This window comes from Chiroxiphia lanceolata, chromosome 11 (genome assembly GCF_009829145.1).
Source record: "Chiroxiphia lanceolata isolate bChiLan1 chromosome 11, bChiLan1.pri, whole genome shotgun sequence".
Classification (NCBI taxonomy): Eukaryota; Metazoa; Chordata; class Aves; order Passeriformes; family Pipridae; genus Chiroxiphia; species Chiroxiphia lanceolata.
Genome location: NC_045647.1, coordinates 606,140 through 630,592, shown reverse-complemented (window position 1 = coordinate 630,592; position 24,453 = coordinate 606,140). Strand labels below are relative to the sequence as shown.

Here is a 24,453-nt window from a genome sequence, read left to right as displayed (position 1 = left end):
CATCCTGGGGCAGCCTGTGCCCCTCATGAGGGGGTACCTGGGTTTGAACGTCAGGCTATAGACACACTTCTGCCTCTCCTGTACAGCACTGCTGCCACATTCTTCACCTGAGCCTGTGAGAGCACACCTTGCATCTCCACTCCAGCAGTAACTCCCACGTTCATCACGTGCAGTGGCTTTACTCCACTGTGGGCTGTCAGCAGGGACGGGAGCACCTCACTGACAGACGGCCACGAGCCCATGGGCTACCGTGGAGACGTGCTGGCTGAGGTCAGTGCTGGGGCCGGTGCTTTGCATGCCACAGAGCTGGTGTCTGCCTCTTTCCTAGCTCCCTCCTGAGCAGATTGCTAATTGCTCCTGATTTTTCGCTTCTAAAATAAGCTCAGACCGCAATCTGCATAGATGCTGCAGAAAGACTAATGAACTGCCCGCCCACCCGAACTCCAGACTTGAGCAAAACACACAGGAGACAGAGGGATGGAATCAGCCACCAGCAACCCTCACCATGCCACTGCCACCCCAGTGGGGGACAGGGTGAGCAAGGGGGAACATGGGGACTGTTCCAAATAAAGCCATCCAAATATAACCTAATCTAAGGACTGAAAACAAAGACTAAAAGGAAGCACAAGAAACCCCATCGCTGCACCACTCCAGCAAGTGGGGACAGAAGAGGGGAGCATGTCAGAGGGCAGAGCCCTGCAGGACTGGGAGAGTGGGGGGAATTAAAGCTGTCAGCCCCTGCTTTCTACCATTCATTTAAAAAACATATGGCTGCAAATGCCCAAGGCACAAATAGAAGCAATTATGTACAGAAACCTCCCTACAAACATCTAACACATCTCGTGACTTTCTCACCAGATAATCTTCAATAGCAAAAGCACATCAGAACATTATTTTGCCCCCTGGCTCTGTGGGTGCTTTTGGTCAGCTGTGACCATGCCACCTCCACGCACCCCCTTCCACAGCAGGCAGCCACTGCTCCCCCGCTTCTGCATCTCCCAAAAGCACCCACAGAGCCAGTTACTGTAGATTTCCTGTTTCAAAACTCTGTTAAATTAAGGGTATATTTACTGCTGTGAACTCTCCCTCCCAGCTGCTAGGAATACAGACACAAAAGCAACACCAGCATTGCTCCAGTGCAGGTGAGGTGTCTGTGCACCTGCACGAGCTCCTCCACGCCCCCTCCACAACTGAAGCACAACTTTGAGTCACCACTTCTGTTTCCTCCTTGATCTAACGGAGGACCTATGGAAATCAACCATTTAACTCTAGACTAAGCATCTGGAGAGCACCTTGTAATTACCAGTTCTGGTTCTCTTCTCTCTGACAGCTTCTCAAAATATATGCAGATCCTGGTACATCCCAGAGCCTCCCAGCTCCCTTCTCTCCTGCTGCCCCCCCAGCTGCAGCTGCTGCATCAGCTCTAGTATTTATAGCCCCTCTTTGCTGAGTCACTACTGCTCCTGGCTTATTTAGAAGCTGCTTTAACTACATTTGCTTTTGATAATATCACATTTATCACTCACACGTGTAATTTTGACACTCTGTCCTTCCAAAGCTGATACAGAAGAGACATCCTCTGCCTCTTTGTGCAGATGGGTGGGGACATCCGGGATTTCCTTGCCTTGCACTTTCTTTCCTCCTCCCAACTTCAGGAGTTCAGAGGAACAGAACCTGGCTAAATCTGTTAGAAACACTGTGAGTTTGGCAAGAGAGCTGAGATCACAGGGCAGCCAAGGCAGAACAGCAGGTCTGAGGGGGGGCACTCGGGAGCAGAGGCACAGAGAGCCCTTGAGCTGCTGCTCTCTACACTGAGCTCATGCACAACTTCTCCTCAGCCCTGTCCCTAGGTATCCTTCCATGTGGCCTTAGGATGCTCCTCCACACCACATTAAATTGCCAATGCTATCTCAGGCTAGTTGGAACGAGACTAAAGCAAGCAATTAGAGCCGTGTTACAAAGAAGAAGGATTTGCCACAGGTTGGTATTAATACTTAGCTAAAACATAGAGGGTTTAGGCAACAACAGTGCTTTACACACGTGATCATCTTTTACTGCATTATTGTTCCACGCAAGTCTGTATTCCATATGGAAATTTTTTTCCCCCAATCCTTCCAAACCCCCTTTTTGAAATGCTGAGTAATCTCTGGGCAGGGATCTTGAACCTCCCTTGGCCCCAAGAGCATCTCGAGGGGTCATATCCTCAGGCAGTTTTAGCCCGCTTTCAGGACAGGGTTTGACATTTGGCACACGGACGAACGCTCCCTGTCCACTCCCAGCAGTGACTGACAGGTTCTTGCCTCCTCCAACCCAGAGCACACCTGCAGCCCCCCAAGGAACCATTTCTTTTCTCTGCATGATGGGAAAAGCTGCTTCTCATGATTTGTCAGCCTAAGAGGGAAAAAGAAGTAAAATTACTTAGGAAAGTGTTTCTCCATGGCTCCTGCGTGTACGAAGCCCTCTCTGACAGCTTGATGAAAATCTGGCAAAACATTTTCCTTCTAAGTTAAAAAAAATAAATGTTTGAAGCACAAAGTTGTTACACAAGTACCTCAGAGCTATCAAAATACACACTGAAATGACCTCAGTAACAAGGGCAAGTCAAGCTTCGCAAGAGGAGAACTTAATGTTCTTGATATTTGCTTTGTCCAAGTAGCCTGTGGGCTCAGCTATTTTAAACATCATTCCCTGAGCCTACATAATACATGTGCAATATGTTACATGTTGGGAGCATTCCAAACATGCGTTATCTCTTCTTCTCAAACCTCCCATGTTTTGAAGGCATCAGCCACGATTTTACCCACTTAAAATGGCAGAATTCAGCCCAAGGGTTCCTCTGACTGCTCCTCCTCAGTGAGCAGCTGCCCAAAGCCAGGCTCCACCTCACACCTCTGCCTGCTCCTGGGGCAGAGTCCCCTTTGTGCTTCCTTCTGGCATCATTTATCCTGGAGAACAGCCTCACAAAGGGGCCCACCCTGTTCTCATCAGCTCCTCCAGCAGTGCCTTTAACCTCTGCCCCTGAGACACCCATCACCACTTGCTTGGATGAACTCTCTGAAAAAGTAGGAGTCCCTCAGGCTCCTCCTGACAGCCATTCCTTCCTTTGCTCCGTATGTTATTCTCATTCTCTCCCACACATCAGCTTGCCCAAACTTATGTGATTCTGAACTTTGTTCAGCACCATCTCTTCACTCAACAGCTAGACCTGAACTGAAGCCTAAATCTCTCCACCCAACACTATAAAATGCCTCCTCTTGTAGTATCTCAGGCAAGACAAGCTAACCAGGTGTGTGAGAGGACAAAAGGCAGCCTGGGAAGGCCTAGGTGGGTCTATCCTCTCGCTGTGCACAGTGGTAGGAGTCACCTCTGTGGGTCTGGGATTCAGACTGGACCCCCATGCACAGCAGTGTATTTTAGACACACTGGGAACACGCCTCCTCCCTACTCTGAAACTGTCTCTGCTCATCTCTACACAAACCAGACAAAACCTGTCTGGGTGAACAGCTCGCCACTGATGTCCAATAGCACTTTATGGACAGATCCCCCCGGAATTGCACCTATTGTGGAAAATGGGTAAGCACAGTGTAGTCCAAGGAATTCCCAAGGCCCCAGATAGCAGATTTTGTGGGATCCCAAAGTGAAAGAACATATTCACAATCTTTTTGCTTCAAAGCATTCTTCATTATTGCACATATGTCCTCACCAAATCATTTCTAAATGGAAGGAAGTATTGAAGCACTTCTGGTAGAAAACTGTATTTTCCTTATCTCCTTATGCTGTACAGACTTCTTAAAAAATAAAATTTCAAACAAATAAAGGTGGCAGCATGCTGCCACTGTTCCTCACGTGAATTACTAATGTTATGACTATATCCTGTCATCAGTGCCAGAGATAACAGAAGTCTCTAATCCTACAACAACCGTGTTCCTCTTTAACACAAGCCTCTGGTGGAACAAGTCCTGCTGTAACGCACAGATTCAGAGCACGTCCTCATTCCAATCTGACAGCACAAAGCTGAAGCAGTGAGGAACTTAGGGGCTCACTTATTTAGCTGTCAATAATGCACGTGGAATGTGGAACAATGACTTGCAGCAGAATACAGAGAACCAGCCTGAGCAGCATCCAGCTCCACATCTCCCAACACACCACATTATCCCAGACTAATCAAACTGATGCCCACCCCTCCCTGCACCTAAAGTCTGTAACCAACACCCTGGCAAATGCTCCTCAATGGAGATTTCTTTTCGATTACTAAAATTCTGCCAATGCCAGCAAAATAATCCAGAACCTATACCTGACACAGCTCACTGGGGTTTGTTTACAGTGCAAGAGCTGTTCCTTCTGTGAGACACTCCCAGTGAGGGACTGCGCTCACCACAAGCAGCCAATATTGACTGGAATCACACGGGGCTGTGGGGCTGTTCCTGCTGAGCAGGGCCAGCTGATCCAACACTGGCACTAATCTGCACAGGAGCAGTTTCAAGCTCTTTGGAAAAACAGAAGAGATTTATCTCACTGAATTGAGAAAACAAGGTTTTAAGCACTGAAGCACCACGAACACTAACCCCATACACGGTTGTTATTCTCCTCCAATATGCATCTGACCACTGGAGCCCTATCCCCCTTCCACTGCTCAGTCTGTCTTCTAACCTGAACTGAATCCTGCCTTTTCCTGCCCTTCTCTAAGGATTACTCACTCCATGTCTGTCTACCAAGGCACTCTTATTTCATCACATCACATTTGGCTTTCAGAGCAGCATCTGTAACCCAGAGCAAAAGAACACAGTCAGTATTTTTAGGCCACGAGTCTCATGTGACACTAGGATATTCATCTTCATGGCCTAGTTCAAAAACTCAGGATGATCTGGAGACAGTAACACTTCAGAGCACTGCAGAGGTGAGTGACCCTCCCAAACCCCCCAGAACTGACGGTACAGCCAAGACCTTCCCCCACTGGCCCTGGTCATGAAGGAGACTCCAGTGCCCATCCCTATGGCCAAGGGTAGGCACAAATATGTTGTATCCTGAAGCTTCGTGTGCTCCCTGATAAGAGAAGCACTTATGAATTTAACCCTACTTGTGCACAGAGAGGGAACCCACTTGGGAACGGTGGAACGACCTAGCACGTGGGTTTGTCTGTTTTCATGCTGTCTTCCATAAGATGACGTTGTTCCTCACTGAAGAGACACAGAAATGAGATGAGAAGCATAAATGGACTTTTGAGGTGTGGAGCACATTTCAGAGATGACCTTTAGCACCAACAATCAAACTCAGTTCCAGTAACTGCAGTGACTTGACATGGTCGCTTACATAAAATGCACCCTATTTCTTTTGTGCCATATCCTTATTCCCTCTGATGCATTATCATTCCCTGCTCCTCTTGATTGCTTTTCAAAAGCCATCTAAATTAATGTGAATTGGTAAAGGGTAATTATTCCTATGAATAATTAGTGTATGCTAATAAATGCAAAATAGGACAAAACACTAAGTTTCAGCAGCACTGACTGTTCCTGTCGAGGACTGTCCCCAGCAAAGGGCACCTCCTGCACTGACAGAGAGACAGAGGGACAGCTGTGTCCTCACTGCAGGAGCAGAGTTCCTGTGCTCACAAAGACTGACACAGAAGCTCCTGCTCTTTGCCTGAGCACCAAAGAATGGCTGGTTTGCTCTTAGCAAAATACTGCAGGAACCTATGCTAATGAAGATACAGGATAACACAAAATGAGGAAGAAGGCATTACCAAGAAGAGGAAGACAAAGACAAAATACTGCCAACAAGAGAAAGCAAAGGGAGGGTTGTACTCCAACAGGTATTTGTCCTTGACTCTCCATGTGCTGTCCCACTGACTGCCAGGCAGAGCTGGGTGCCAGCACACACTGGGTCCCTGGGGCCAGGGCAAGGGGCCAGGAACAGGAAGGGCTGGAATCACCTCGGGCACAGGCCACTGAACTGTGTGCCCCAGGCAAGCATCTAACATTTACCACCTCCATTAAACTGTATTGAACTGAACAGCTTCACACAGCACTATTTACAGGGGGGGCCTCCAGCACACTGATGGGATTAAATAGCACACAAGAACAAGGAGAAACGTTTAAGTGCCTTCTCAGCAATAGCAGGAAGCTCTACAAGTGAGAACTAAGATCCTGCTTAAAATAAATGGCGTTCAGAATTCTCTCCAAATTGCATTTGCTGCCTCCTCAAAGTCACAACAGACAGTTCTGGCATCATGATGGGAAAGACATTAGTGAATTATGAGAAACATTTTAAATCCAGTTAGAGACCAGCCCACCATTATTTTATTAGTGTGGCTTTTTAAGAAATGTAACCTGTAATAGTATAATGACTCTAAAAGGGCTATTTCCCCATCTTTTAGAAAAAAGACAACTTGGCACTTCCCTTGCTGAGCCTCAGGAGACCCCTGCTGCCCTCTCTCCAGCCCCTCTGGGCAGCAGCACGACCATCAAGTCCATCAGAACACACAGCAGCTTCCCCGAACGCCTCAGTCCAACCTTCCAGGTGGAGGACTGCCACGATGGCTCTGCTTCACCTGGGATACAACTGCACCCTCGTGAAAATTTTAAGATTTTTCTAATGCAGTTTTCTACTTAGATAATAATCCCTCTCCACAAGTTTGCTTCACCAGCACTGAGGGAAATGCAGGAACAAGTCACCCCCTTTTCGCAAAACAAAATGCAAATACAATTCAAGTTCAATACTGGGGAAAAAAGCATCAAACAGACCACCAGGTTAGCAACCAGGGAGGATGTCAGATCTCCCAGCACTGCAGGCTTTTACCAACAGACTAGATGAGCATCTGTCAAAGACGTCTGTGCTGTCAGGAAGATCTAAAGATACAGAGGAGAGGCATCTTTTCAGGGAAATAATACACGGTTTAATAAGTCAACGGGTAAAATATTAGCTTGGAAAGTCTTTTTGACTAAGCAGCCTCTTCCACAGAGCCAGGGGCTGTCACTGCCTTCTCCCCCCAGCCCAGGGCGGCCGTGCCACAGTGCAGGTCTGCAGCAGAGAAAGCCTGGTTGACCTGGGGCCTCACCAGACCACAAAAATCCCTTTACAAACACCTGAAAAAATCACAGTTATCGGTACAAAAATGGTACAGCTAAAAATATTTTAGTGAAATACACATCAAACTTCTTCCAAGAGCTGGGTGCTGCTCTCGGAGAGGGCACATCTCCCTCATCCCAGCAGACAAACCACAGCAGCTCCCAAGGCTTTATCATTTGATGGCCTTGTTCTTGCTCCCTCTTTGGGAAAAATCACACATAACGGTCTTCAGGGAACTAATTAAGAAAAACATGTTGGAGTTGAGGAAGGCACAGGTGTATAGATCAGCCAGGAGGCAAAATGCAGGAAATAAAATATCTGAGACACTTACAAATACTTGTATTTTTCTAACTATATTGGAAATTTTAAGACCAAACTTGAGATTCATAATTTTATTGAAAGGTTTTCTTAAATGTAAATTATGAATGAAATTACAGTCACTTCAGTGAAAAGGTAGAACATTACATACTAATATTTCCCTGAAATAATGTCAGTCTATATTTATGTGACTATCTCTTAGTAGGGATTAATTCCAAACTATTTAATTTGGTGAAAAAAATTTCCCTTTAACTTAGGAGCTATTGATTCAAATGAACACTGAAACTGAATAAAACAAGGTAGAAAAGTTGTTCAAACTAAGCAGTGTATAAAGAACTCAACTAAATTTAGGCATAGATTTCATTAATAACTATAAGCAAATGAACTTTTCGAAAATACATGGGGTTTATCCTAACAATTTTACTGTAAATGTTAATGGATTATTTTCTCTCTCCCTCTCCCAAAAAATGTCACAAGATGCCTCTGCACATAAATTATGTCTAATAAGTTGCCTCCAGCCAGGATATTTTATTAAGATAAAGAACAGCTGCATTATACAGACCTATAATTACATTTCAAGGGAAAGATCATCATCATGGAAGTATGATTTTCTGCTTGGATTTAAAACAATCCCAGGCTCCTCTGGAGCATCCCCACGTGTCTGGCTGCACCAGCCCACGCTCGATGGCAGTGCCACGGGGTTCGGCCGAGGCCAACAGGCACTGACCAGTCACTGAGAAACAGGACATCACCCAGAGTCTGCAGACTCCCTCCAAAGGGCTTCTCCACTGCTCTGGGCATGGGGCTTCTCCTGAGAGAGGAGGAACAGAAACAGCACCTCTGTCCCGCCGCAGTGGCCAGAGGAGCCAGCCCTGCTGCACCCCGACAGCTCCTGTCACCAGAAATGTCAGAGTTCTCCTTTCCTATCTCTGCTCTGCTTCCCCTGGGCATCTCCTCCCCCACTCTGGCTGCACTCAGTGCTGTGCCCCTACATGACTGATATTTATAAGGAACCGAGCAAGGCTGGGGGGCTGCAGAACACAGCCCTGCCAACAGCACACCCAACTGTCACCCTCAACTGCAAACGGGGGGTACCCACAGTCAGCACTTTGTCAGAAAAGGATTTTTCCTCACGGACTGTTGTACCTACACATTTCAGCAATAAACCACAGCCTGGCAACAGGAGAAGAAAAGGGCAGGGAAATCAAAGGGCTGTTATTTGTCTCTGATGAATTTCAGAAAATTTCTTATAAAAAACCTGTTAACAGGAACAGGAAACAGGCAGTGCTGAGAATCAGGGAAACCACGGATTATAACAAACACCAGGTTCAGCAAAATAACGGTCACCAATTACAAAAAGCTCAACACAAAAAGCCCACATTGATATGACACTGAAGATCTGAGCTCAGAGGTCAAAGAGCATTCAAAAATCTGGAGGTAAAATGGGAATATCCTACCTCATGCTCCCATCGCCAGACAAGCTCACCCTTATAGAAAATCTTCAGTTACTATGGTGACAGAGAATCAAGAAAACTTAGATCCATGTAAACACAGGTTTTCATATGCAGATTGCAGCACTCTGTACTGCCAGTTAATCCCGATTTATGAATTTTCAGTTACTCAGCCAGCCAGAGAAAACTGAGTGATTATTCATAAATATAAAAGTTAAAGTTCATTCCCAGATAAACTGCAAACAAAACCAGGCCTGACTTTCTCATATCTATTATTCACAATGACTAATTCACTCACCTGCAGTTACACATCAAAATCCAGCCACGTTAATTTCAATTACTTATTTTAGGGGGCAACTCTTTCCTGCTTCCCTCATGCTAAATTTGTTTACACACATACCTCTCTTTCTCTCCTCTGTGGATCACACACGCTAAACAATGAACAGAGGCTGTTAGTGAAGGCTTCTGAAATTCACTATATTCAGCTTTGAACTGCTGGCCCAAGGGTGAAATCAGAACTGACTCATAATGTCTCAGATCTTTTTTAAGCTGCAACTGAACATTCACAGGAAAATGAAAATAGTCTGAAACATTTTCAGCTACTAGTTGTGATGGTTTTTAGCTCCAGTGTCCTGACACCAGCCATCCATTTTCTCCTTTCTTGAGCCTTTTCAAAAGTGAGTTCCAGGAACACAAAGAAGTCAGTCTCGCACCCCAGGCAGCTGCTGCCTCCACTCGCCTACATGAACCTTATCCCGAGACTATGGCTTCCAAGGAAGAATCTAGTCCTGCCTCATTTATCAAACAGGTTTCTGGAAGATTAGCAATGTGCTGGCTCCCCCCAGGTGGGGATCCTGCAATTCAGATTCCCACAGCTGTTGAACAGTGGTACCCACTGCCAGCCTCTTCCAAACAGTCCAGGTTTCCAGCTTCCCAGCTCCAGCACATGTGTGTGCATCTTCCTCCTAACACTACCAGCTACTACACGAGCCTGACACGAGCTCACCCACCCCCTGTGTGGTGCCAGAGGCACCGGGCATTGGTGCTCTGTGGAGCTTCTCCGCAGCCGCTGCCCCAGCACCTCCATCGCATCCCTCACTCCAAATGGGCTGCAAGGCTCGGCTGGGGCCGAGAAACAGCACTCAAGGCTTCACCTCTATCTGCTTTCCAGCATCTGTTGCTTTAATGATGAATTCCCTCTGTCGTACAAAGAACACCCAAGCAGCGAGGCACTGCGTGGCTCCGGGCGAGGCTGGCGAGGAAACCCTTCGGTAACTCAGCAGCAGCAATCACGGCCTCACATTGTTCTGGCAGCATTACCAGGCAATCCAGGACCAGATGGATGTATTTGTAAATAAGGTAGATCAGTTTTGTCAGGTTGTAATTGGTTTTAGAACGAGCAATTCCCCCAATGACAAACAATTAAAGAGCACAGAGCCCCACAGTGAAAGGCAGAGCGGGCAGCACGGAGGGACAGCAGCAGAGGGGAGTGATGGCAGTGCCACCAACAACACACAGATGGCTTCATCCTGGGACGGGCCTAATCATGCAGCCAGGAGAACTGGAAAGCCCAGCAGCACTGTCAGGGTGATTCCAGAAGCAAGCAAAGCCTCTTCCTCCTCCAAGATGTCTGGCACCCATTCAAGCTACAGCTGGAGCCACAACAAACACCTGGGCAATTCAGAACCTGGAAACTCCAACTGTCCTTCCATCCTTCCTCTGGATGCAGGCTGACAAGGGGCAGCTAACTACTGGGAAACTTGAGATTCTTCACACAAAGATGCTACTGAGGACAAGGAGTTCTTCCCACCAAACTCTGGACACGGGCAGTCTGGTAAAGACCCCAAAAAAGTGGTTTTTTTCTTTCTTCCAAAGGCATACTGCCACTACAGGCTCACTAGTTAGCTTGGAAGCCGTAAGTCTTTTTCACTGTCACTGCAATGTACACCACAGACAAGGCCACTGAGACAAACACAGTGACAACATGACCAGCCTCCACAGAAATTCTTGGCCGGGAACCAGCGGGGCAGGCAGGGATTGCAGCTCTCATACAGTCGGGGAAGTCCTCAGGAGAAGACCTGTGACTACTCCCATGGCCAACCGCCACTAAATGCCCAAGGAAAGTTTAATTCTGAAGCTATTCTCTGCAAAATTACCTCCTTCCACCCGGAGCCGTGGAAGAGGCACACCATCTGCTCCAGGCTTCTCTCCCATCCAACACGGATGTCTCCTCACCACATTGGCCAGGTGTCTGTAAAGCAGGAGGCAGTCACATCAACAGCACAGCCCCAGAGATGCATGAGTGCATGCTGTGTGATTAGGAGAAGCAAACTGTGCATTTCTTTTCTCCTTTTCTTCCCACTCCCCCTCAGTTCCGAGCTGACCTCTCCCATGGAACAGACTATTGTTATTCCAACAGTGCATCTCACTCTGTCGTCCCACAGAACAATCACTACATGAGTACTCTTTGTTACGGTTTCACTTGCAGGGCTTTATAATATGACATTTTCACTTACAGTATGTTTACTCAGTGTTTCTTCAGGGATTTTAGCAAGAGTAGGTCAAGAGCACACAAGTACTGTGCAAGAAAAACTGCTTTTAAAGCCGTGAGTCACTCTGAACACAATCCAGCAAGGATGTTAAAAGAAACAAAAAATGCTTCGGAAGAACCTGCTGAGAGCCTGCTTCCCAGGTCACTTATCTATTCCAAGTTAAAACTGTTTTTTTGCCACACTTCCTCGGGCTCTTCCTGAACTATTTGAAAAATCCAAGTGGACATTCTGATTTCCAATTTCATTTATTACCACAGTAGAAGTCCCATTCGCTTTAGTGGTAAAAATGAACAGGGCAATAGGAAAGTCCCTACGAAACATTTAATGTATTTAGTGGAAAGTAAAATGAAGAATGGTTAAAGCAAAAGCTGGCAAACTACAAGAGTTTCTGTCTAGGACTGCAGCAGTCGTTTCCAAGAGCTCTGAGGGGATGCTCTCCCGCCCTGGGTGCAGCAGGGCGCACACACACAGACCTCACACCCCCACAGGGCACTCACAGGCCCTCTGCTGCAGAATGGCCTCTGCAATGAGTCCATCTTCCACATCTCTCCTGGCTGATGCAGGTGTCCAGCCCCAGACACGGAACAGAGTTCAGTTCCCCAAGGTGTGACACGACTGGGTTCCTTCCCAGAGCAAGGTGAGCTCCCCCAGGCTACACGTGTTTCTGCGCAACACCTCAGGAGCCCCCATTCCCACCCCCCCCCCATGGATGCAGCTCGAGTTGCAGCCTGCTCTCTCCTGGAGCTGCAGTACGTCTCCACCACGTGAATTAGGCACTGCTCCCACTGCCTTGGGGAAGATCCATCCCTTTCTGCCCCATGGACAGAGGAACACGTACTCCTGCCCCAGGAGCTAACAGCCTCCCCTGCAAATAGGAAACAGCAGCGGGGTTGGGGAACAGGTGAGAGCAGCAGGACCCCACTGACTCACCCCACAGGTCAGCCCAGCTCGTGCAGCCCCACAGTCCCCTGGGAGGATCCCACTCCCCAGCCCCTGCACCCCGGTCCCGGCACAAGAGGCAGAGTTCAGGACCCCACTGCTGCTCCTGCTCCCCACTCTGCCCTCTCAAGTCCCCCAGGCTCTGCCCCACCCCACCAGCCGGGCAGGCAAAACGCTCCCAACCTGCCTCTCAGAAGCTCTGCGAAAATACAACCATTAATACCCTTAACCATTCTGAAACTATTACACGGGTATTTACAGATATGCCAATGGGACTTAATCCAGTGGCCTCTCAGAGCATTGCTTTGGTGCTGCAGGGGAAACTCTAACGTATACAGCCAATTGTGTAATGTTCTGCACAGGGAGAGAAATTGTTTTCTGATCTCTCTAGCAATCACATTCTACCCTGAAGCATTCTATTCACTAGTGCTGACTTCAGCATGCTTCACTGTACATAATATTGACTGTAAGTACTCAGCCCTTTGGAAAACATGCCCACTTCCAAAGAGAAACAGCCATTAGGCAACAGGACAACACAAAAACACCCCATGGTACTCCAGCCTGTACTTGCAGAGTGACTGCACTGAGTAGCAACATGCAAACCCTTCCTGGTGAGCAGGGAGCACCTGCTGGCACACACCTGACTGCTGAAGTCCTCAGCGTGACAACAAAAAAGGATTTTTACCTACAGGAGGAGACATCCCAAAGGAGGAGCCTTTGCCAGGCTTGTTCTGACTGCCCATGCTGGAGGGGTGGGTGTGCACAGGCTTTGGCCACTGCAGGATGAAAAGCAATGTGACTCTTTTCCAATACTGTAACATGTTATCACTGCATGATCCCTCATGTAGGCAGGGATTTTGGCACATGACCCCAAGGGCATGAGGCACCACAGGCCAAAGTCCATAGGAGATACCCCACCCATTCAGGAGGACTTGCTCAAACCCACATTGCCATGGTTGCCAGCGGCTGAGCACATTTGCAAACTAAACTCTCTCTTTTGGCCAGAGCAGGACTTCCCCACCCCTTAAGGTTTATTTAGGGCACGCTGTCCCTCTGGAGAAGTCAGCACACCCTCCCAAATAACAGAGGAGAGAGAACAGCTGCCTACAATAACATTTTCTTAGAAGGCCCAATACATCTTCATCAACTATGGGCGTATCTCCTTCCAGTGGAAGTCACTGCTGGCCAGTGGTCCTCAGCATCCTTCCAGAGATGTTGCTGAACAGATGTTCCCACCCAGCTTATGAGGTCTGGAGACCCAACTGCACAATGACTGTGGGTCACCTGCTCAGCACCACCATCAGTCTGGAGTGACTAATCAGCTTTTGAGGGCAGGCAGCAGCAGAATATGGGGAGTCTAAGAAAAAGCTAAATATACTCTGCTGTTGGCAGGATAACGTTGCCAGCAGTGTTTCCTCCCGCACTAACTGAGCAGTGAAGCACGGACTCTTCCAGCACTCTCACATGGCTTTGGTGCATCACTCCCTGTTGAGGGCACAAGTGGCCTGTGAAAAGGTCAACAGCACTGTTCCCATCTTGTCCTGAGCTGCAGCCCTGATCCACACTGCATCCCATTCCAGGGTGACATTCCCGAACAGGACTTTTGACTGCACAAGGCTTTGCCTCCTCCTCCTCACTCTCTGACAGTGCAGCCCCCACCTTCAAGCTCTCCTGCAGCTTCAGTCCTGCTCCGCTGCCAACGCTGCAAAATGGCAGCGGGACTTCCTTCTCTCAGCTCAGATACAAGGCTGTATCTTTAACATTTCCAACACTAACAAGCTGTCTTGAATGAAACACATTTAGGCTTTTCCCAAAGATCAATTAACCTTTTTTCACACAGAGAAAATCTTGAATTCCCTCTGGAGCCTTTGCCAACACAAAAGTTTTAGGCTGCCACACCAACAGTCTGATCTCTAATCCTTCCATGAGTTCCATAATCTCAATGATTAAAGCGTCAGAGTCAAATTCCATGAAGGGGAAAAAAAAAAAAAAGGGTGGAGATTTAGACACAGACTTCTTCCCAAGCCCAGGCCATTTAAAGCAATTCAGCCACTCAGGCTGGATAGCCAGTCCTACCTATTGCAACAGGGCTCTGAGCCAGAGCTCTTCCACTGACAGTGATGTTCCAAAGCACCCCACTGTGTGAGCTCCCTCAGATCCCAGCTGCCAGCAGACCGTAAGGTTACACACACATGAAGTTTTCTGGAAAGCATTCAGCTTGCACCATACACTACAGCAGGATTCCATCACCTTGGGCAGGTGAAGCATTTTCAATCCTTACCAATACCAGTGTTTTATTCCCATTAAGCAATTATTGATTAACCAGTGCATTTGACAGAGAGAAAAATACTACATGCACACAAGACCAGCAACCTAAAATTATCAAACTGCTGATTAGGCTTAGAAATCTGTTCTTGAGGTCATCTCCTCTAAACATTCCAAGAGCACAACATCCCCTCCGGCTCTCACCATGCCACAGAACCTCCTGGAGACACAAACGGCTCCTCAAACAAACAAAGCAGCAAAAAGAAAACCTATCTTTGGGGATCTGCTGCAGTGAAGGGGAAGCCATTGGTTCAGCAAGTACATGACAGGGACTTGTGCTGCAGTCCTGCAGTGTGCAGACACTGCTCCAGAAAGTTTGGCCAAGAGACGGAGAAAAGCCGTGGAAAACTGCCTTCCCTTTTTCCTTAATGGAAATCATTAAAGCCAGCCCTCCATGTCCCCATCTCTGGTCATTTACACAGGTTTGTATCCTGTTCTCTTTCTAAATATTTACTCTTACAATACAAGCCCGAGTAACCCAGCACCCAGCTGAGCCTCACCACTGCAGATCACCCTGCTGCCTCTGCAATAACCAAAGCATGAGCCACATGGATATAATCCCTGCCCTGGAGGGCTGCATCCTGAGCATTCCCAGGAGCAGCAGGATGAGCAGCATCCCAAAGACCTGCACCTCCTCCCCTCTACCTGAGGTGGGACATAGGCACGCTCAACCAAGGAGCAACCTCCTCTCCTCTCCCAGCTGATACAGACTGGAGATAATTTAACTCCATAGTCGTTCTAACAGCAAGTTTCTGAGCTGTCCTGCACACCTGCCATTGCTACAAGACAGAGCAATGTTTTACAGAGCTAATTTGAGAAGCCAGACACATTACAGTGACTGTCATCCCTTGCCACAGACACAACTGTTCCTCCTAAAGGTTGACATAAAAATAAAAGGAAAAGTTGGAGGTTTTTTTCTCCTCTTCAAAAATATTCTCCAACTCCAAAGGCAACACTAATGCAAATTCTTCTCTGAAGCTGCTGGACACAGCATGGCTGTGTAGTTTTCCCAAACTCTGCAGCACCAAATGTCTTCATGGAGAATCTCTCTGAACATCAGCCGGGCTTAAGGAGCCAGGGAAGGACACTGGGAAAGCTAACGGATACACTTCTGGAAGGTACATTGCTTAAGGCAGCTCAACAGCACAAGACATGTAAGCAAGAGACTCTCACAGCCACAGCTTTCTCACCGTTCCCAGACCCCTGGTCCCCCAGTCCCTCCCAGGCCAGAGGTTCCCTAACTGAGGAACTCACACCAGTACAGGCAGATAAACCACTGCACAGCCACATTCCAAAAGCCACATAAGCACCAGTCCAGAGGCACTGCTGCTGCTCTCCTGACCAGGCAGGGCCCAGAGAGCTCAACTCAGGGACTCACTTCCAGAAGAGGCTGGGAAGTACCAACTTCCACACTGGAATTATGTCACCACACCTTTTTTACATATTTTTGTTGGTAAAACAAAGAGGAAGATTTAACATAAAAAAGAGGATTTGAAACCTCTCCCTCCCCACCATGGCCAGGATCCTACCAGCTGCCTTCTCACTGCTGAGCTCCAACAACCCTGGGATAAACGGCACAACCCTGAGATAAAAAGCAGGGCTGTACATCCCCGGCCTGGCAGGCAAAGGCTGCTGTGCTGTGATGGAACCATTTCTCACACAAACTCAAAGCCAAGATGCTGGCTGCTCACGGGCATCAAACACTCCCACAGCACCACAGCAGTGAGGAACACACCAGCCCCATCACATCAACTGGGTCCAGCCCCAGGAACACACCACAGCCATGTGAACTCCCTCGGTAATTTTATTTTGATGCTCCACTTCCTCTCTTAAAATTGCCTGTTGCAATATGCCGTTCAACAGCTGCCCCTGCCCAAACCACTGCAGTTGCCTTCCAGAGAGAAAATGTACTCTAAAATAAGTTATCTCGGGCCAGTTTGTCAGTGAAAAGTTTACAAATCAAGCTCTTGGAGACGTGAACAGCTTGAAGTGCACCCACCAACGGCAGGCACAGAACAGGAGCACAGGGCGAGGGCAGCAGAGACAGGTACAACCCATCATCACCCCACGGGCTCACACTGTTTACACATCTCCATGTCTTCTGTCACTGCCAGGACACACACCACACACAGAGGTGGGGCACACACAGCACAGCAGTCATTAGTAAGGAATTAGAAAGGAATATTCACCTTTTCAGGAGGAGTGCTCTCTGGCAGCTCAGCAAAAGCCTCCTGGGATTAAACCAACACTTGGGACTAAAGAGCCACTCAGGTAATAAGAAAAGGGAGATTACCTCATGCCAGTTTTGCTGAAAAGTGGCATGAGGAACACGCCACTGAGCCCCTCTGCAGCCACAAGCCCGAGCCAGGCATTACCTGTGTGACCTGTCCCATCACCTGGCAGGAGCACGGGTGCCTCCCAAGTCAGGAAATAGATTTCAGCTGCTGCTGCCGTGGGTGGTAGCTTGACAAACAGCTACTGAAACCGAGCCAAACCCAGGCAAGAGAAAATGTAACAGCTCAAGGGGGAGAGTTCTCCCCCACCTTCCACAGGCCAGCAAAGGGGAGAGTAAATTCTGCTCCTGACAGGGGCTGAAACTGCACACAGAACTTAAAATATTATACCTTGGAAAGGCTTATAAATATCTGTTAAGCACATGAAGCGCGTTTGTTGCTGCACTCTGACGACCCTTAAAACTCTTCACCTGGAACCAGAACTAGCTACAGGCCATGAATAAGTGTTGTAAGAGGGTTTTATTGTTATCAGGAGGAAGGGTAGACTGATAAATAATGCCAGCTGCACCCAGGCAGCTGCCAGAGATCAGGAAAGAACAGGGCCAGGTTTACAGGATCAAAATACCCTTCTTTTGTACTGAAATCACCTGGGAGCACAGCAGGAACGCCAGCTCCTGCCAACAGATCCCTGCCCCAGGACAAGCCCCAGTCCCAGCCCCAACCCAGGCTGGATGTGCTGCCCAGCAGTTCTGACCGCTGGTCACACAGACAAGCCAGAGGAGCTGCTGAGGACAGACCAAACCACTCAGGGCAGAGTCCCTCGGGCCCCTGTTCCTGGCCCAACAGGAGCCCAAAGCCCAGCCGGGAGCTCAGGGACACAAAGTCAGCCTGCAGAGCAGAGCCCTAAGGAGGCCTCGTCACAACTGCACTTCTAAACACGGTTGGATTTCATTTTCTGAACACATTAAAAGAAAGTCACCTTAATGCAAAGTGCGACTGTTGGGCCCGCAGCCTCCAAGAGGGACGTGCAGCTCTGCCCAGCCCGTCAGCTGCAGAACTGTTGCTGCTCTCACTGCACACAGATGCTCCCGTGGGAACCCAAGGGTTTAACCAGCAGGGCTGCTAAATGCACCTTCACCCCATCCTGGGGGTCAGGTCACACAAACGAGCTTTAACCCAGAGCTCCAGCTTCCCCTCCCTCTGCGTGGCAGGAGAACACAACCCCCACGATCCCACCGTGTGGGAGACGAAGCCCATCCTGGCAGATGGAGCCAGGGACTGGATCAGCAAAGGCCAGTCCTGCAAGAGGCTCATGGCGTGTCCCTTGGTCACTCTCTTTGCCAGCTTCCCCATCTTTAGGAGGAAAGCACTGCTCTCCTGCTTATCCTGCCAGAGGCACCTCCACTCTGCTGTGCTGGGTTCAACAGCTTCAGCTGTGGCCAAAGAGTCCTAGGACAAGAAACACTTCAATGATGGTACCTCTGTTTTTAAATATCACCCCTGCCCTGGTGGAGGCCAGCAGGGGCTTTCAGTCCCTCCCCAGCACCCATCCCAGAGGTTGAGCACTTGGAGAGCCTTTGAGCTCAGCAAGGTCTTCACACGAAACAGCAGCCTCAGTGCCTGGCCACGCTCCACTCAGGGCCCCCACGCACATGTGTACGCCCATTTCTGACCAGGTACCACAGGCTGGCAGCTCCTTTCCCCACTGTCCACAGAGGAGGCCCAAACCCAAGGTGTTTTAGGCAGGTCCAGAGCACAGAGCTGCTGGTGGTCAGTCATGTGCAGGAGCTGCTGACTCAGCTGAACCACCCCAGCCTCTGCCAAAGCGCCAGGACTTGAGCTTTGCAGGAAACATCTCCAATAGATTAAATTTGTCTCCATTAGAGCCTGCCAATTAATCTTTATTAGGACTTACATCTATACTCCCCTGCTATCCCTGCACGTGGCCCGCCCAGTGCCCGCACACGGAGGGCTCTGTAAAACCCAGCTGCCAGGGCCACGCTCCCAGACCCACCGAGAAAACACGGCGGGGAAGGAGAAGATAACAACAAATAAATCTACACAGGAATCAACCAAACCAGGAGCAGCATGGAGCAGTTTTCCAAAAGTCTCACAGCAGAAACCACATCAGACCCATCAGAATCTGCTGTGTGCCACAGACAGCTGCACCAAAGCCAACAGAGTTATGCCAGGCACACCAGGTGCCCTTGGATCACACTTCCCCACATTTTGTTAAGCAAGACAATTAAGCCAATGGATATTTTCTATCTGTTTCTGTGATCAATATTTAGTAGTTTCCCAACAGCCCCTCTGCACAACGGGGTGCAACCTTCTCTTTTGCACAGAACCATTTTATTGAATGGGCTGTCAAGATCAAGCCTTGATGACTCCCCCAGTTGTGAACTAAAACTACTCCTCTGAGCAAACCACCATCCCAGAAAATGATTGGGTATGGGAGTTTTCCCAACATTTTCTGAGCAAAGCAGAAAGAGAGTAATAGGTAGGAAAAGAGAGTAGACACAAAAGAAGGGATGCAGCTACTGCAGTAGAAGTCAAAGCTAATGAGCACTGATAACCTAAGCTCTGTGAAAATGGGAAAGAACACATTGGTTTTCTTTGGCCCCAGGTTTGTAAGCCTTTTTAGTGTCTTTAATGGATTTAGCATATAAAATTCTAGTTCTGTTATCAATTTACACAGCAACTAAGAGTCCCAGTAGTGCAAGAAATCATCCCTTTCCCACTATTCAGCCAAATGCACCATTTGGAGAGTCCCATCTCCAGGATCACCAGGGATCATGTCACCTGCCAGGCACACAACAGAAGATGCTACTGCCTCGCAGCAATCTCCCTGCCAACAGCAGCCAGAGGGATCACACAGGGACCTGCATTTTGCCAGGGTTAAGGTAAAGCTGCAGGAAGCAATCCAACAGCCAATCAACACAATGCCCAATTTTCTGCAAGGTTTCCAATGCTGGACCACAGGCAGTTGCATCTGCATCATTAAAACTGGTTCGTTTTGCTGCATTAAAGCCACAAATCAGGCACGTGACAGTAATGAGAAAGACATTTATTTAGCTTTCTGGCCAGATAGACCAATTAAAACTGTATGTCTGAAAACACTCGCTTTAAATTGTGCATCCAAGGATCCGCTGTGTTCTGTATTCCGCAGGCAGCTGTCATGTGGCAGTTGTAAATCTGCAGCCATATCTCCATTGGTGTTTATTTTTAATGCAATCACTCCTGTCTGCAAGGCTAAGGCAAATAAGAAAACCTGCCTCCTAAAAGTACCCTTAAATATTTTCTTTCTGGTACAGTCCAGCAAGCATCTCCTGACAGTGCTGGGGCCAGCTCTCCCTCTCTCAGCAGCTGAAAGCAGCAGCAGAAGGGAAGGGCAGACCCACGGATAACTGACAGGAAAGCCTACAGTGTGGGAAGGAGGTGTCAGCGCTGCCTGTGTGCAGCAGAGGTGGGAGCGAGAGGTCTCCATGCACGGGCAGACGGCAAACGCTGCACAGAGCTGCAAGGACAGCGCCTGCAGCAGCCGCAGACAGAAGCCATCAGGTATTCCCGCTCCCAAAAGCAGACTGGCACCGAGCCAGAGCCCCAGGCACCCTGCAGAACTGCCAGCCTCATGTCACTAGGTCCCAGCCATCAGCCCCCAGCCTCCCCTGTGACACCCAGGAACAGCGTGTGCAGCAGGGCGCTCACACAGACCCGCGTGCACCCCACACACCCCCACTATCTTTCCCAAGCATTTTCAGGACAACTCCTTCCCACCGTGAGAGGAGCAGACACAATTCTCCAGGGAGAGAAAGAAGATACAGAGCCATTATGGTTGATAAATCACCCTGTGCACAAAGATTATTCCCCAGTCCAACCCTCCTCCCGCCAATCGCGCTCCCCACACAGCACGTGGGCTTCTCGATTGCCATCCGGGGCTGCAGCACTCGGAGCACAGCAGGTCAGGCAGGGCTCAGCTCCCACACTGCAGCTACTGAGAGGCCATCCCCGAACCATCCCAGCCCTTGCTCTACTTCCCAACAGCCAGAGCTACAGGCTTCAGCAAAACATTCCCGAAATCCATCTAAGGAACTATTTTCCCCCACCATTCATTCCAGGTGTCCATCAGCTCCTCCAGCACTGAGGCTTTACACACTTCAGGCACTGCTCACTCATTACCTCACCCAGCACTAGCTGACACCTCGCACTAGCAGCACCCTGCCCACTTCCAATCCTCTCCAACATCCATCTTCAAATGCACTTCCAGTGCAGCTCTGCTGGAGCTACTTCCCTTCCACCCATGCTAGTGTATGCTCTGGAGCTCATGTGCAGGGTTTTCCACCTTTCTCCCTGCCATATTCCTGACCATGCCACTGTGTTCTGTTCAAATTCCAGCCCCGTCCTCCATAACTAGACATCACTTCTTCAATTTTTCACCTTTTATCATCTTCATATGTCAGCATGTCTGTGCCAACACTCTGGTCTTTAGTCCCCCTTGCCACCACTTCCCCTTTTCTTTTCTCGCTATTTGTCTTCCATTTTAGTCTGTTTCTGGAGGTTTGGGCACCCATCTCCACCAAGGGGTTAGATATGAATAGAACAACGACTCAATCCCTGAAGGAAATAAACAGGGTATCTGAGATAATGAGGCAGCCTATATCCAATCCTTTGGTTGAGCCAGGGGAGACCAGGCCCAACCAAAGGGGAGCATAAGTAGAGGTGGGTGATCATGGTCACTGTCACAGAGAAGGTTTAGATGGTGACACACCCTCCCCCATGTGAGGTTCACACACACCTCAGAGCGTAGAAAAGCCCCACTCCCTCCGCAGCAGATCCTGGGCCGCTGGCCCCCCTTGGGTCCCTATGAGCACAATGACCAACTGCTGCCTTCTCACCAAACCTGTCTGCCCACTCACATTTGCTCCCACTGCTCCTGTGTAGTGAAGAAGCACAAGCTACAGCAGAGCTCTGCATCGACCCCTCCAGAGTCAGGCTACTATCCTCCTCTCACAGTTTAGCAAGGTGGGAAGGTCAGAGACCCTCTGGGTCTCTGTCAGGGACATGGGATGGCTGTCAGGACACAGCTGTGAGCTCTGGAGACCCTGCATCTCACCAAGGTTACCCCAAAACCACCCTGGTCCTGTGACAGACCTGATGAGTCCGGGGATGGAGCTGCCACCTCCTCGAAGGCAGCAGGCTGGCAGCACACGTTGGGTCTGACTCTGCCCACCTCACCCCAGCTACAGGCGCAGTTACACCCTGCCCACATCCAAATTAGCCTTTATTCAGGTGAAAACACAGACCAAGTACCCTACATCAGGAAGCGGACATTCCTGGAGGTGTAATTAGGCACAGAGCAGCATCAAGGAAATTATTACTGGCCCATCAGCAAACTATGTTACAGCTGCCCAAAACATGATTGCAGTGATGCAATAAAACACCCTCACACATACTCCAGCATTAACGGGCTCACATATGGAAACCATGAGGCTACAGAAGCCGGGCCAAGAATGATCACGGCACATGAGTACTCCAGTTACAAACAACAATCAGAAAAAACACTGGAGACGTCTGCAGTGAGGCTTTGGAACAGCTCCGAGCCAGTCCTGCCCCAGCAGCCCCTGTGCACCCTGAGCACCCGAGAAGCAGAAACAAGCCGGCCCAGGACATCTTTGAGAACAACATGGAACAATGGGACAGTCTCTGGGAAAAAATGCAAATCCCCTCCCGTGAAATGAACAATACCACATGCTAAAAGAATATTTCATCTGCTTAACTGCGGGGTGCAATAACATCAATTTGCCCAAATTACACACGAGCAGAAAGGTAATTGGCACTGAGCAGAGTGTGTTGTGACTGTTCCGTCACTCTTTGAGGCCACCTACAAAAGACCGAAACGCAAGAAAGTAAACAATGGCACGAAACCAACAGCCAGCCCCTTCCCCAGAATCCCTCCCTCTGGCATGGCACTGCCGCAGTTAGGCAGAGACTTCCAAGAGGAGTCTGTGCAGACCAGCCATCACCCAGTTGAGCCGGGATCTGCAGAAAAAGGGAAGCTGTTGAGGTTGCACAAGCATGGGTTAATCTGCAGAAAAGCTATTTTTTTACATTTTTAATTAACTCAGACTTAACATAACAAAGTGGTGAACACATATCCATATAAAACAACTGAGCAAAGGGAGAGCAGAGACAGTTTTATATAATAGCAGAGGGACTGAAAGGGGACACACAAGGAAAAGGCGTGAGGGAAGTAGCTGAGTATCCTCCAGCTGAAGGTGGGAAAAGGAATTGTCATCAGCTAACAGAATTGGCAATCGTTGCAACAGTGAGTAGATTGATAAACTGAAGTTATCCAAAAATATCCGTTAATACAGTTTGTTACGGACACTTAAAATTCCCGGGTGTGCAATAGAGAGCAGGTTACACCGGCTCATTTCCCTCTGCCTCCAACCAGCTTAGCCCTTCCCTGGGCTGAAGAGCTGCCATGTGTCACAGGGTACCAACTTTCCTTCGTAACAAGAATTAACTTGGAGCCTGGGATTTGACGCTTGGTGGTCTCAACAGATACAACCTCTCGTTTTATTCCTCTCCAACTCTCAGGAAGGCAGCGGCTGCCGCACAGCTCCGCACCCCGCACCAGTACCGGCACTTGCATAATAATGACTGCGGGCCTGGAGGCGCGGGGCCGGAGCACGAAGGCGAAGTTCCTTACATAAGGACCGCAGGATCGATGCGCTGCTCGCCGGGAGGCCGCGGGCAGCGCTCCCGACACCGCACAGGCCCGGGGCTGCCTCCGAGCCCCGGTGCCGCTCCCGTCCCCGGGGCGGGCGCTGCCCGGGTGGACGCGGGGCGCTGCCCCGACGCTCCCCGCGCAGGGCGGCCCCGGCCAGCGCGGCTTCGGGCGCTGAACGATCGCTGCCCATCCCCGCACGCCAAGTGCCCGCACGGCGATGGCACCGCCGCCCCCCGCGCCCGGCAGGCAGGGCCGGGGCTCCCGCGGCCGGCGGTGCCGCAGCGCGGGAGGGGCGGGGGTCGGCGGCACAGCCCCCGCGGCCGGAGCCGGCCCGTCCCCGCCCCGCCCCGCACACAAAGGGGGCCCCGCCGCGCCCCGCACCGGCCCCGCTACGCACCTTTGACCTGCGCCTCGTAGTCGGCGATGATCTCTTTGTCCTTCTTGAACTTGCCCTGCGCCGACATCGTGCGGGAGGGCGCGGGTCCCGCCGGGACCGCCGCCCGCCGCGCTCCACCACCGCCTCACCCGGCCGCGGCCCCGCCGCCGCCCGCGCCCACCGTCATTGGCGGCGCCGGGGACACCGCGCACCGCCCGCACCGCGGGGAGCGCGGCGGAGCCGGGAGCGGAGCGGAGCCGGCGGAGCCGACTGAGCCGAGCAGCGCCGGGCAGGGCTGAGCTGAGCCGGGCAGGGCAGGGTAGGGCTGAGCCGAGCCGAGCCGAGCCGAGCCGAGCCGAGCCGAGCGCAGCCGCTCCCGCCGCCGGCCGAGGCGGGGCCCTGGCGCCGCTCCCGCGCTCAGGTTGCGCGCGGGGCGGGGCGTCCTCGAGCCCCGGCCCCG

The 24,453-nt window shown here is 50.0% G+C and overlaps 1 protein-coding gene across 2 annotated transcripts in view; it reads right to left on the bottom strand.

Moving 5' to 3' along the window:
* The window catches only part of SRGAP3 (SLIT-ROBO Rho GTPase activating protein 3), an 84,341-nt gene extending 60,165 nt beyond the window's left edge, over positions 1-24,176 (bottom strand). For both annotated transcript variants that reach the window (XM_032698809.1, XM_032698810.1), the window contains exon 1: positions 24,015-24,176. In XM_032698809.1, the coding sequence (XP_032554700.1) occupies positions 24,015-24,081 (67 nt within the window). In that variant the 5' untranslated portion in view covers positions 24,082-24,176. The remainder of the gene's footprint in view (positions 1-24,014) is intronic.
* Positions 24,177-24,453: the final 277 nt, after the last annotated feature.